The sequence below is a fragment of the Tachyglossus aculeatus genome, chromosome 13, assembly GCF_015852505.1.
Source record: "Tachyglossus aculeatus isolate mTacAcu1 chromosome 13, mTacAcu1.pri, whole genome shotgun sequence".
NCBI lineage: Eukaryota > Metazoa > Chordata > Mammalia > Monotremata > Tachyglossidae > Tachyglossus > Tachyglossus aculeatus.
Window position 1 is genome coordinate 23,361,269 of NC_052078.1, and position 14,907 is coordinate 23,376,175.

The window sequence follows — 14,907 nt, forward strand, 5'->3', positions numbered from 1 at the left end:
TGCTCAATAAATACGACTGAATGAATGAATGAATAATAGGAACCATTTACTAATAAAAATAGAACAATTGTAGAAAGGTGACAGCATTTACGATTTTCAGGAGGTATCCCGCTCTGAATAAAATAACACTTTTAAGAAGGAAGTGTCAACATAAGACAGTTCCAGAAATGCCAAAGGACACAAAAGCAAATCAAGCGGGAGAGGAAATGATTCATTTTCCCAGAGGAAAATAGACCGGTTGAGGTGCCTTTTTCTCGTAGTTATGTGGAATTGAATAGTTTAAATAATGGCAGATGGAAAGACTTGTAGAAGAAGCTAGACTGTAAGCTCATTGTGGGCAGGGTGTCTACCAACTCTGTGGTACTGTACTCTCCCAGGAGCTTAGTACAGTGCTTTGCACACAGTAAGTGCTCAATAAATACAGTTGATTGATTGATTGAAGCTGGGATCTATGTGGAATCTGTCTATTCCTGTCACTGGGGCTCTGAGTTGGCAGGGAAAACATAAACCAGAAGAAAGGACGCTTATCCACTATTCTGGCAAAAATCCCTTCACTATGGTCCCAATGGTGGGAAGGATGTGATAGGTCTTCAGTAAGTAATAATCAATAATAATAATTATAGTATTTGTTAGTAATTTTTGTATATAGTAGATTCTAGACTGTAAGGTCATTAAGGGCAGGGAATGTGCCTGCTAATTCCATGGTATTGTACTCTCCCAAGTGCTTAGTCCAGTACTCTGCACATCGACTGATGGATTAGTGAAGTACTCATTTACATCCCCTCTGAGCACTGCTACATCGACGTATTTTACCGTTGTCATTTTTAAGTGTCAAATTTACACTCGTTTTCCCTGTTGATTGGATTCTGTTCTTATCGTTCTACCTGCCTTGCTACCCCTGGCTGAGATCGGAGGTCAGGGAGTGGGTGTGAACTGATTTTTGTGGAACCACTCTATGCCTCGTGCCCACTGAAAGTGGTTAATCCACGTTAGAAAAGAGCAAACCTTTACACTTTAGAGAGCTATTTAAAAGAGAGCATTTTGCCAGCACTCTACTATTATTATAAAATGCATCGTTACGACTCCGTGAAAGAAAATAGTCATACAATTAGTATTACCAAAACAAGTCAAAAGAAGCTTCCTTTTCATCCATTAATAGAAAACTCAGGGAAACCACTCTAATTTAAACCCTTTTAGGTACCGTTTCAGCTTGATCTTACCACATACCTCTGTTTTCGGTAGTTCCTTTCCACAGGAGAGGAAAAAGAAAGATAAAAATTGTTAATCCGCGAAAAACACATAATCACGCAGTGCAATTATAATTGTGGGGCCAGGGGATTCACAAAACTATTTCAACCAAGTGTGGGGAGGCTATTGATACAGAAATCACCCACAGATCTAAAATGAGGTTAGTTCAGTTCAACATTTTTCAAAACCTGCAAGAGCTGGAGTTAAAGAAAACGACTGTGTCAGGAGGAACTGCATTAGGATGACTCTTGCGGTGAATTTCCAGAGGATGCTTAAATGGAACGATTACTCGGGATAAGCATTAATCAATCAATTCAATTGTATTACTGCTGGCTCATACAATAACCTAGAGAAGCAGGGGTGTCTAGAGCCTAAAATGTCCATTAAGGGCAGAGAACCTATCTGCTAATTCGGTTGCCGACGCTTAGAACTCTGCACAGAGTAAGCGCTCAATAAGTACCATTGATTGGTGTCTTTATTATGCTGTACTCTCCCAAGAGCTTAGTACAGTGCTCTGCACACAGTTAGGGCTTAATAAATATGACAATGCAGGAATTCATCAATCCAAGCTATTTATTGAGCCTGTACTGTGTGCAGAGCACTGTATTAACTGCTTGGTGGGCTGCAATACAATAGAATTGGTAGAAATGGTCCAACACTTAGTATAGTGCCCTGAATGTAGTAAGCGCTATATAAATACCATTAATTGATTGATAGATCTGCAGGGGGAGACAGTCACTGTACTCTCCCAAGCGCTTTTGTAAAGAGCATGGAATTGGGAGTCAGAGGTTCTGGGTTCTAATCCCGACTCCACCACTTGTCTGCTGTGTGACTTTGGGCAAGTCACTTAACTCCTTCGGGCCTCAGTTACCTCATCTGCAAAATGGGGATTGAGACTGTGAGCCCCATGTGGGACAACCTGATAACCTTGTATCTACCCCAGCACTTAGAACACTGCTTGGCACATAGTAAGCACTTAACAAATACTATTATTATTATTATTACAATGCTCCACACAGGAAGCGCTCAAAAAATGCCACTGACTGATCGATTGATTTAGTTCACCCTGGATCACTGCATCCATTGGGCTAGCAATAATATTTATCCTTCAATTTCACCAATTTATGGCCAGGAAGACCAGGGCAGACAGCCAATCTCTGTCTTCTTTGATTTTTCAATAATAATAATAATAATGATAACAATAACAACAACAACAACAACAATAATAATAATAATAATAATAATAATAATAATAATGTATTTGTTAAGTGCTCACTATGTACCAGGCTCTGTACTAAGTGCTGGGACTATCACGAAAACCTTCATTTCTGATCCACATTCTTCGTAAAGCTTCTAGTTTGTTGCAAAATATTCTTTTCAAGAGATACATTCCTGAATAAGAAATACAGCAAATTTCACTTACTTGTAGCCCCATGCGGTGATTCCTATAATGAGTGCCAACACTAAAATGGAGCCTGCTATAATCCCTATTATGATATTTGTGCTGGCAACACCTGAAAGAGAAATTTAAAAGCCACATGAGTTCTTAGCATTGGTTTGAACAAATCAACCTAGGCACAAAAATGAAATAAAGATGCATAACTACTAAAATGAACCGAATGAAATTCTACTTGGCAAGTGGGGAGGAAATGGGTTGTGTTCTGGAAGTAAACTGGCTTTTTCAATTTTTTAAAAAATAATATTTAAGCGCTTTATGTGCCAGGCACTGTCCTCAACGCAGGTGGTAGATACAAGCTAATCAGTTGTCCCACGTGGGGCTCACAGTCTCCCACATTGCAGGTGAGGTAACTGAGGCACAGACAAGTCAAGTGACTTGCCCAAGGTCACACAGCAGACAAGTGGCGGAGCCAGGATTAGAACCCAGGTCCTTCTGACTCCCAAGCCCATGCTCTACCCGCTAGATCAAACCGTTTCTTTTTTATTATAGAGCCCATTACAGCTGCATGAGGAAAGAATAGGGGCAAAGCTGAGTCAAATGCTATACTTAAAAATTCAGTTCACACTAACTGTAGCTTGCAAGTACTTTCCCGAAAACACAATTACTTGGAAAACATAAGGAGCCTGGGAATGGGAAGAGGAAAATCTTAGCAAAGGCCAAGCTAGACTCTAGCTGATCTTGTTTTTTGCTAAATAATTTTGCTGGCGACTGCGGCATGAAGCTGAGCAGGATTCTATCAACTCTTGAAATCTGAATTGGCCAAAAACCAGTTTTCAGCTTGGGAATGGCTTATTTGCAATCAATTGATCAATTAATCAATTGGTTGAGTGCCCACTGTTTGTACAGCTCTCTGCTAAGCGCTTAGGAGAACTGTGTCCAGCCTGATTAGCTTGTATCAACCGTAGCCCTTAGAACAGTGCCTGGCACATAGTAAGCGCTTACCAAATACCATAAAAAAGAGATTGGTAATTACTACAGTGCTCAAGCACTTAGTAAAGTGCTTTGTATGCAGTAAGCGCTCAATAAATATCATTAAATGAAATTTAAATATCTGTGGAATATTCTGAACCTTATTTTTCACTGTTTTGCTTTCTTTCCTTTTCCCCTTCATTACAGTCCCAAAATCCCAAATCTTTTATTGGAAGTCAAATTTGAAAGACTGATTTCCAGTCTGCTTCTATGAATCTTGTGCGCTTTTCAAATCTCAAAGACAGAGGTGTCTTTTATAACGAGAAGCAGCACAGCCTAGAGGAAAGAGCCCGGCCCTGGGAGTTTAAGGAGCTGGGTTCTAATCCCGGCTCTGCCAACTGCTTGCTGGGTGAACTCGGGCAAGTCACTTACCTTATCAGTGCCTCAGTTTCCTCATCTGCAAAATGGAGATTTGATGCCTGTTCTCCCTCCTACCTAGACTGTGAGCCCCATGCAGAACAGGAGCAAACTGTATCTAACCCAGGGCTTAGAACGGGGCGTGACACATAGTAAATACTTAACAAATACCATTAAAAAAATAAAGTATCCAAAACACGATCTCACAGATTAATTACCGGAAATTTTATGATCACAGAAAATAATTCCCAATGAATTTACGGGCGGCTGACAGTGATGTAAGATACTTCCCTCCTACATTTTAAATCATAAATTACAAACAGGCAATTAAGGCGGCACTATGTAAAGTATCTGTTCTATTGGGTAACTACTATAAATGAACATTCAAACAGATACATACCATTGCCAGGATGAAACACATCATCTTTTGACCCATCATTGTAAGGGAAATAAATACTGCAGTCAGCTCCTGTCCAGAACTTAGTACAGACACACTTTATTTCATTACTGCAAACCTGTAATCCAAAATATTAGCCCAGAATGTAAATCACAACATCATAATAATTACGGTATTGATTAAGCACGCTACTACATGCTAAGTGCTGGGGTAGATGCAAAATACCTGATCAAATGCCATCCCTGTCCTATACGGCGCTCACAAACGACGAGGAAGGGAGAGACTCTTATCCCCATTTTACACCTGAGGAAACTGAGTCCCAGAGAGGTTAAGTGGCTTACCCCAAGTCACAGAGCAGGCCAGTGGCAGAGTTAGGCCTAGAACCCAGATCTCCCGACTTTCTGACCAAAGCTCTTTCAGTCAATCAATCAGTGGCAATTATTGAGCGCTTACTGCGTGCAGGGCACTGTACTAAGTGCTTGGGAGAGTACAAAATAGCTGAGTTGGTAGACATATTCCCTGCCCCAATAATAATAATAATAATAATAATGGCATTTATTAAGCACTTACTATGTGCAAAGCACTGTTCCATGAGCTTACAGTCTAGAGGGGGCGAGAGACGTTAATATATATAAATTACATATGTCTACTAGGTCGCGCTACATAAATGTCGTATGATAATTTTTAGAAATTTTTTCTTACATAATGATTCTTCGGAAGCCCACAATCTTTTTAAATTCCATTCTACATTCCTGTATTCCTCAGCTCAAGCTCTTCCAATCAATAAGATAGCAAAGGATTTCATAAAGTGAACGGATGTTTTGGAGAAGCAGGATGGCCTAGTGGAAAGGTCACAGGCTTAGGAGCCAAAGAACCTGGGTTCTGATCCTGTATGTCCCCTTGCCTGTGGTGTGACCTTGGGAGAGTCATTTAACTTCTCTGGTCCTCAGCTGCCTCATCTGCAGATGAGGCAGATAGAAGCAGCGTGGCTCAGTGGAAAGAGCACGGGCTTTGGAGTCAGAGGTCGTGGGTTCAAATCCCGGCTCCACCAACTGTCAGCTGTGTGACTTTAGGCAAGTCACTTCACTTCTCCGTGCCTCAGTTCCCTCATCTGTAAAATGGGGATTAAGACTCTGAGCCCCCAGTGGGACAACCTGATCTCCTTGTAACCTCCCCAGTGCCTAGAACAGTGCTTTGCACATAGTAAGCGCTTAATAAATGCCATCACTATTACTATTATTATTATGTGTAAAATGGAGATTCAATATCTGTTCTCCTTCCTATTTAAGACTGTGGGCCCCATGTGGGACAGGGACTTTGTCCAACCTGACCAATTTATATCTGCCCCAGCATTTAGTACAGTGCTTGATTCAGAGTAAGTGCTTAACAAATACTAATATGATGATGAAGATACTGTTGAAAGTAATTTGGGGAGGTTCTGTGAAAAGCAGCCAAGATGATGAGCAGGATTAAAGTCTGTAAAAGTCCAGGCTGAAAAAATTGAAAAGATTCAGTATTAAGAGAAGAAGGCTGAGAGAGAAGACGTGAAGAGGGTGGACAAGGTGAACATAAATAATGATAAATAATAATAATAATTTTGGTACTTGTTAAGCACTCACAATGTGCCAAACACTGTTCTTAGTGCTGGGGTAGAAACAAACCATTCAAGCGCTTAGTACAGTGCAAGCGCTTAGTACAGTGCTCTGCACATAGTAAGCGCTCAATAAATACGATTGATGATGAGGTTGGACACAGTCCCTGCCCCACAGCAGGGTCACACTCTTAATCCCCATTTTTCAGATGAGGGAACTGAGGTCCAGAGAAGTGAAGTCACTTGCCCAACGTCCCCCAGCAGACACGTGGCAGAGCCGGGATTAGAACCCAGGTCTTTCCGACTCCCAGGCCATTGCTCTGTCCATTTAAACAAACCACAGTGTTTCTCCTCCATGAGATTACCGCTCCTTATCACAAGAGGGATTTTGGAGTTGGTGAGGGTGGAGATAGTGCAGTGGTTAGAGATGAGGCGATAGAGTGTGTGTCCAAGTTGGTGAGTGGGTGAGGTGGGTGAGGAGCAGGAGGACAGGGGAGGTGATTGAATGAATAACTTAATTAATTAATCGGGCAGTGGCAGAGTCGTAGAGACAATCGACATGGATGTTGAAGTCCTCTAGGATAAAGGGAGGGATGGAGAAAGAGAGGAGGAATGTAAGAAAAGCATGAAAATGGTTGAAAAAGTTCGAAATCGGGCCTGGGAGGCGATAGATGACCGTGACTAATAATAATAATGATAGCATTTGTTAAACACTTACTAGGTGCCAGGCACTGTTCTAAGCACCGGGGTAGAGAAGCAGTGTGGCTCAGTGGAAAGAGCCCGGGCTTTGAAGTCAGAGGTCATGGGTTTGAATCCCGGCTCCACCACGTCTGCTGTGTGACCTTGGGTGAGTCACTTAACTTCTCTGAGCCTCAGTTACCTCATCTGTAAAATGGGGATTAAGACTGTGAGTCCCACGTGGGACAACCTGATCAGCTTGTATCCACCCCCCAGCGCTTAGAACAGTGCTTTTCACATAGTAAGCGCTTAACAAAGACCATCATTATTATTATTAGATACAAGATAATCGGGTTGGACATCCGATTATCCCATCCGGGGCTCCCAGTTTTAATCCCCATTTTACAGATGAGGGACCGAGGCACAGAGAAGTGAAGTGAGCCGGGATTAGAACCCATGACCTTTGGACTCTCAGGCCCGGGCTCTATCCACTAGGCCACACTGCTTCTGGCTGATAATATGGGGTTCAAAGACAGGGAAAGAGAGGAGTGGCGAGGATGGGGGGGGATTGGAATCGTGTGAAAGTGGCATTGGGGAGTGAGAGGAAATCAGGGATGCAAAGTAGGAGGGGGCAAGGTGATGGAGTGCTTTAATTGCTGAACTAAATGCAGAGAGTAAAGCAGAAAGCAATACCAATACTTTTATACTGTTTAAACTGACTATAAAATCAGGGGCATAAAGTAGGAAGGGGTAAGGTGATGGAGTGCTTTGATTAAGTGCTCAACTGAACGCAAAGAGTAAAGCCGAAAGCAATACCAAGAGTTTTGAATAATAATAATAATGGCATTTACTAAGCGCTTCCTATGTGCAAAGCACTGTTCTAAGCGCTGGGGAGGTTACAAGGTGATCAGGTTGTCCCACAGGGGGCTCGCAGTCAATCCCCATTTTACAGATGAGGGAACTGGGGCACACAGAAGTGAAGTGATTTGCCCAAAGTCACACAGCAGACAAGTGGCGGAGCCGGGATTAGAACCCATGACCTCAGACTCCCGGGCCCGTGTTCTTTCCACTAAGCCACGCTGCTTCTCAACTGTTTAAACTTTGAACTGTTTAAACTGACTTTAAAAAGCATCAGACACCAAGGACCTGGAAAAGGATAAGCGAATAGCACTGACCCAAGAAATTCACCCTTAAACTTCTCCACAATGGACTAGTCGGTTCAATCAGCAGTGCCAGAACTCTGCCTTACCTTTTCCCCATTCCTGACACTAAGCAATGGTTCCAGATAGAATTGAATGGCTCTAAACTAGTCTAGAAGGTTTCCCAGGACTTAAAAAAAACCCCAGCTCGGAGTGAGAGAATCCATGAACGTACTCCATGTCCTGAACAAATGACATTTTCTCTAGACCCCAAACAGGTGCTGAAGTTGAAAGAATCGGTAGGGAGGCATCTGCGTTCGAAACACATCATTTTTTTGCCACACGGAGTCCCGTCTTCCACATAGCCCAGGTCCGTCTCTTCTTCGAGCTTAACATGTCCACCGCTGAAATGGGAAACAAAAATAGCATCGCTGGAGATCGTATTCATTTCCGAGCCCCGTCACTGTACCGTGAATATTTTCCAGGGCCTTTGAACGGTCAGGTGAGAGGCAGCTTGGCCTGGGCCAAGGACTCCCAGGGCCTGGAAATCAGAAGGACCTGGGTTCTAATTCTGGCTCTGCTACTTGTCTGCTGTGTGACCCTGGGCAAATCACTTCACTTCTCTGGGCCTCAGTTCCCTCATCTGTTAAATGGGGATGAAGTATGTGAGCTCTATGTAGCACGTGGAATGTGTCCAACTTGATTAGCTTGGATCTACCCCAGCGCTTAGTACAGTGCCTGGTACATAGTAAACACTACACAAACACCATTATTTTTTAAAAAGTCTCCCTCCTGAGCATGGGAGCATCCAAAGAGGAAAATTTCCCCTCCCTTGGGCTGATGCTAGCTCAGAAATGTTAGACCGGGATGGCTCTCAGCAAGGACTGCCCAGTCAGGGTAGCGTTAGCCCCAGAGCCTTCTGGAAATCACTGCTCACATGCTTTCCCTGGAGGAAAATACCACACTACCCTCATTCATTCATTCAACCATACTTATTGAGTGCTTACAATTGTGTACAGTACTGTACTAAGTGCTTGGGAGAGGACAACATAACAATAAACAGACACATTCCCTCCCCGCAATGAGCTTACAATCTCACCCTCCCCATAGCTGACTCTCTCCCAACCTTCTCCTTCCCCCTCAATCCTTCTCCCCTTTTCCTTTCCCATCCTTCCCTCCTCCTTTACAACAATAATAATAAGAATTATGGTATTTGTTAAGCGCTTACTATGTGCCAGTAACTGTTCTAAGCGCTGGGGTAGATAAAAGATAATCGGGTTCCTGTCCCACGTAGGGCTCACATCTTAATCTCTATTTTCTAGATGAGAGACCTGAGGCCCAGAGAAGTGAAGTGACTTGCCTCAGGTCACACAGCAGACAAGTGACAGAGCTGGGATTAGAACTCCTGACCTTCTGGCCTGTGCACTCTCCGCTACGCCATGCTTCTTCTCATTTGGCTTGTCTGCAAAAAATGGAGGCCGACCTCTACTCTCATCAATTCATTCATTCATTTCATTCAATTGTATTTATTGAGCGCTTACTGTATGCAGAACACTACTAAACACTTGGGAAGTACAAGTTGGCAACATATAGAGAGGGTCCCTACCCAACAACGGTCCATTCTTAGCTTCACGTACATCTGTAAATCAATTGTATGTATTGAGCACTTGGGAGAGTACAGTATAACAGAGTTGGTAGACACATTTCAAGCCCACAGCGAGCTTACCATCGAGAAGGGGAGATGGACGTTAATGTAAATAAATTATGGGTATGGACATAACTGCTGTGAGGCTTGGGTGGGGGGAAGATGAATAAAGGGGGCAAATCCAAGTGCAAGGGTGACGTAAAGTAGGGGAAATGAGGGCTTAGTCGGGGAAGGCCTCTTGGAGGAGAAGTGATTTTAGTAAGGCTTAGATGGTGGGGAGAGGGAATGTCTGTCGGATAAGGAGGAGGAGGGAGCTCTGGGCCAGAGGTGGTGAGATAGAAGAGATCGAGATACATGAGGAGCAACTGCTTACTGCATACATGTAACCAAATGGACAAATGTGTCCTCAGCTGGGGCTAGAGTAGAAAAAATAGAATGAAAAGAAAATAAATGGCTAAAAAACCAGGTCACTCACCTGCAATTCAATGTCCTTCCTTGCTGAACAACTAAAGAGGACGTGATTTCACCATCCAGTTCTCCAAGCCTGGGGATGTTCCCAATATTGGTGCAGAGAAGGTAACCACAAAGCACATCCCTACATCAACAAGGTAGTATTAATTAATACAGGAACCAAAGTTCTGCACTGTCATTTCTATTATTAGGGGCTGCTAATAGGGCATTTTGAAATTTCAATGATACTTCACATTCAATGCCTGTAGCTTCCTGCTTGCAGGCAGGAATTGTAGTTCCCAACTTTATCGCATTGCTCTCTCCCAAGTTTTCAGCACAGTGCCCTGCATCCAGTAAGTATTTGATGAATACCTTTGATTGATTGGTTGATGCAAATTCAAGAGCAAGAGGGGTTTGGATAAATTCACAGAAGAGCAGTTCCTAGTGAGTTACTAGAGAGACGCACGTCGGTCTACTGCCTGGGAGTCAAAAGGGTCTGGTTTCTAATCCCTGCTCTGCCACTGGCCTGCTGTGTGACCTCGGGAAAGTCACTTCACTTCTCTGGGCCTCAGTGACCTCACCTGGAAAATGGGGATTGAGACTGTGAGTCCCACGTGGGGCAGTGACATTTCTATTCCTTCTCCAACCCTGGTTCACCTCAGCATTGTATGAAAGCATCCGCAATCAGTCTGTCTCCCCTTCTAGTCGGTAAGCTCCTTATAGGCAGGGGACGAGTCTACCAAGTGCTTAGGCCAGTGCGCTGTACCCAGGAGGCGCTCAATAAATACCATGGATTGACTGGAGATGATGGTGCCCAAAATGATAAAACTCTAATGTCACCGCCAGACCCAAGAGGCCAAAAAACGAGGTGCCTCATATCAGGTTTGGAAAAAAACAAAAAACCTAAAACTTCATTCCTCGCTGTTCCTATTGTGCCCCTAATTCCTTCACAGTTAACATGAATATTTGGCCCAGAAGAAAGGTGAAGGGTGGGAAGCAGAAGAATAACCTGGAGCCTAAAGCAAAATACAAACAATCGACTCAGAGAAACTTTTCCCGCTTACTGTTTGTTGCACTGTATCCAAGTGTCCTTGTTTCGACCACAGTTCCCTTTCTCAGTGCCTTCAATATTGAGTTTCTCATAGCAGTAGTTGTCAGAAGCAGTTACTTCTAAAACAGAAAAACAGAGTACTTAGCCTACTAAAACTTGCTGCGGCAAAAAGGAATGTATTGACAATTCCCTCCCATCTTCCTTTTTCTCATCACGAATCAAGTCCATGCTGCACTGCATTTTATAATGAAGATTCCTTTTCACGGCTGCCGTTTTTGACACTGAGAAAATGGGGGGGCAAATTCAGGGCCAACAGCATTGCCCTCAGGAGCTGGAAGCCTGCCCAGAATTTTCCATTTTGTTTCTTGATCTCTGAAAATCTCTGCCTTTATTGATTTCTTTGTGGATTTATGATAAACAGGTGAGTAAGCAATGGAGAGCCGTCAAAATGTCAGCAGTGCGGCTTTGTTCGGAAAATTGGGTAAGGGGTGGTGGGGATTAAGCAGCACCCTGCGAACATACTGCAAATAACGATCTGTGGTGAAAAGAATTGGAGACATTTGCTAACAAAGCTCAGATTTCTACAGGATTGCTAAGTGAGGATGAGAGTCAAACTGTGGGCATGTTTTCTGAGATGGATGAGTTTCAGAATCTTCTAGACTGTAAGTTCACTGTGGGCAGGGAATGTGTCTCATATTGTTGTGTTGTACCCGCCCAAGCGATTATACAGTACTCTGCTGGAAGTGCTCAATAAATATAATCACGTGTAACTGCCAAACAGTTTGGCAAAAGTGGTTACGTAACAAAAGTTTAATTCATTGTCCAATGGAATGGTCTCTCGGAAACATCGTGGTTTAGGTTTGGAGACCACTCCAGATTTCCAAAAGGGACAACTTCCCCACCTGCCAAGCAGGGTATGAATTCAGCATCTTCACCCAATGAGGGGCAGGTGTGATGAATGCTTGAGAAAAATCCCATTCATTTATATTTAATGTGACCTAAGGATGGTCTCTAATATCTGGGGAAAGAGTGGGGAGGAAAAAAAAGATGTCAGGGGGCCACTGGCTGCATGATCAGTCAGTCAGCCAGTCAGTGGTATTTATTGAGTGCTTACTGGGTGCAGAGCACTGTATTAAGCATTTGGGAGAGTACAATACAGCTTGGATGCAGCTTCCAGATAACAGGCAACTGACAGGATCAGATGCAGCCTGGCCTAATGGAAAGAGCCCAGGCCTGGCTCCAATCCCAGCTCCAACATTTGTCTTGTGTGTGACCTTGGGAAAGTCACTTCACTTCTCTGTGCTTCTGTTACTTCCTCTGTAAAATGGGGATTAAGACTGTACCTCGATGTCATCTATCTTGCCATTGATTTCTCTTCCAAGTCCTGCAGCTGGCCTGGAACACGCTCCCCGCCTCAATCCAACAGTCAGTGACACTCCCCTGTTTCAAAGCCATACTGAAGGCACATCTCCTCCAAGAAGCCTTCCCTAAGTCCTCCTTTCCTTGTCTCCCACTCCCTTCTGTGCCCCCTGACTTTCTCCTTTTATTCCTTTGTATACAAGGGATACATCTGGTATCCCCCCCACAGCGCTTAGGGTGCTTCACACATAGTAAGCGCTTAACAAATACCATCATCATTATTATTATTATTCATCCCCCTCCCATTATGTCATATTAATGTGTCTCCCCCTCTAGACTATAAGCTCACTGTGGGCAGGGAATGTGTCTTTCATATTGTTGTATTGCCCTCTCCCAAGCACTTGGCACAGTGTTCTGCACACAGTAAGTGCTCAATAAATACAGTAATACAATTGACTGACTGTGAGCTCCAAGTGGGGCAGGGACTGTGCCCAACCTGATTAGCTTGTATCTCCCCCAGCGCTTCTAGACTGTGAGCCCACTGTTGGGTAGGGACCGTCTCTATATGTTGCCAACTTGTACTTCCCAAGTGCTTAGTATAGTGCTCTGCACACAGTAAGAGCTCAATAAATATGATTGATTGATTTAGTACAGTGCTTGGCGCATGGTAAATGCTAAAAAGTACTGTAAAAAAAAGGGGCTCTCTAAGCTTTGAAATGTATCTCCTCCACATTAGAATCTCCAAGGAGCCAATCGACTTTTCATCGATATAAGGATCCAGGTCCCTACCCGTGAGCCCAGGATGCCAAAACCATACTACAGAGTTCTCAGGGAATCTCCATGGAAGCTCTGGAGCAGGTGGAACGGGGGCAGGGGGAAGAGTAACCTCCTGGCTCCATCTGAGAACAAGAACCAGTCAGGAATACTCACTCTCACCCCAGATGTATTTGCATTGTCTGGCCCTGGTTTTGCACCTTCCTCCAAAACAAATGCCCTAAAAATGGAAAGAGACACAACTTGACGCAGCTGGAAGGAATAGTCACCGTGGGAGAAGGTTCTGAGGGGGAACAGAAGGAAAAAAAAAAAACACAATGACAGACCTGGGATAACTTTTATAATTGTCTTATTTTTCAGCAGTCACTGAAAAATCTTACCCCATGGGAAAACGTATATCATGCTATGCTTTGAAGAAAAAAAGAAAAAAACGAATGTAAAGACGAAGCAAATTTACCTGAGAATCATCGCATGTATATCCATCCATTTTATGAACATTTGGAGCACACTGAAGAGACAGAACAGAATTATCCCACCAAAATACCAAGGAGAGAAACATCAATGCTTAGGTGTCCCAGGTTACAAATGAAGAATTATCCCGTCAAAACACAAAGACAAGAAACATCATTGCAAAATTAAAATCATAAGGTGTCTCACGGTGGAAGGGCACAAAGAGCTGTTTAAATCCTAGAATAAAATTTACGGCAGGTGGGGCAGACGTAAAGTCTTCTCGACAGCCCTCATTCTTCCCATAGCTGCTCACTCAAAGTTCAAGCAAGGACGGAAAGCTCCTTCTGGGCAAGGAATATGTCTATCAACTCTGTTGTACTATATCCTCCCAAACGCTCAGTACAGTGCTCAATAAATATCATTCATTGTTAGCCTGGACCACTCTGGAGTCAATAATGACTGAAGAAGCAGGCATGGAGCCTGCAGACAATTCTCCTTGCCCTGAGGCTAACACTTCCTCCTTTCCATCCCAAGGATTTTAATATTCTTTAAACTTAAGTGCAGCGTCTGCTGAAACACTTCTCCAAGGGGGTCCCAAGATGTTGCTTTTCGAATCGACAAAAACGTTTTCCCGAGTCTTAGGGAAAACTCTTCGGATGATTACCTGGCTGGTGTTTCCCGTGCAGGTTTCAGAAATGTCACAATCATTCACGGCGTCCCGACACACGGTTCCTTTGGGTTGAAACTAAGAACAGATGCAAAAATCAACTTTTAAGAAGGCCTAGAAGTATTAGGATTAAGTTAAAATGAGAGGAGGTTGGGCGTTTCCACTCGAAATGGCCTAACTTCCAAGAATAAATTAACAAATACCAAAAAACAAACAAAATGGTGTTTCATCTAATCAACTCAGCACTTAGTATGGAGCTTGGTGGAGCATATTATAGGAGTCTGTATATCAACAGCCAAAAAAAATGATATGCGTTCTCCTTCTTATGAGATTGCAACTGGCCACTGTGCCGAAATGAACATAACGAAGCATCTCCTGTGATCTGGGTCTGAGCAGATTCTTACCTTACAGTTGTTACAGCAGAGCCCATCACTACATTGTGAGTCCTGAGTCAGTGTGCATTTTTGACAACATTCTCCTCCTTCAATAGCACACTCCTGAGGAAACCAAAACACCTGTAAGCATCACAGGAATACCCTTTCCCCAGATTTCATTAAACTAATGCACTTTAGATCACCTCTGCCCAAACAGACAAATTCTAAATTATGCCTCGGAAAGGATGTTGGGAGAGGAACTTTATTTACAGCAATATTTTATTGCTGTACTGTACTTC

General features: G+C 43.3%; 1 protein-coding gene across 2 annotated transcripts in view; it reads right to left on the reverse strand.

Moving 5' to 3' along the window:
* The window catches only part of ADAM22 (ADAM metallopeptidase domain 22), a 98,862-nt gene that overhangs the window by 33,794 nt on the left and 50,161 nt on the right, over positions 1-14,907 (reverse strand). For both annotated transcript variants that reach the window (XM_038755539.1, XM_038755538.1), the window contains exons 16-25: positions 14,639-14,731; positions 14,232-14,312; positions 13,575-13,625; positions 13,274-13,337; positions 10,998-11,103; positions 9,959-10,078; positions 8,074-8,242; positions 4,434-4,548; positions 2,672-2,762; positions 1,228-1,245 (exon numbers count right to left, since the gene is read on the reverse strand). In XM_038755539.1, coding sequence (XP_038611467.1) covers positions 1,228-1,245; positions 2,672-2,762; positions 4,434-4,548; positions 8,074-8,242; positions 9,959-10,078; positions 10,998-11,103; positions 13,274-13,337; positions 13,575-13,625; positions 14,232-14,312; positions 14,639-14,731 — 908 coding nt within the window. The remainder of the gene's footprint in view (positions 1-1,227; positions 1,246-2,671; positions 2,763-4,433; positions 4,549-8,073; positions 8,243-9,958; positions 10,079-10,997; positions 11,104-13,273; positions 13,338-13,574; positions 13,626-14,231; positions 14,313-14,638; positions 14,732-14,907) is intronic.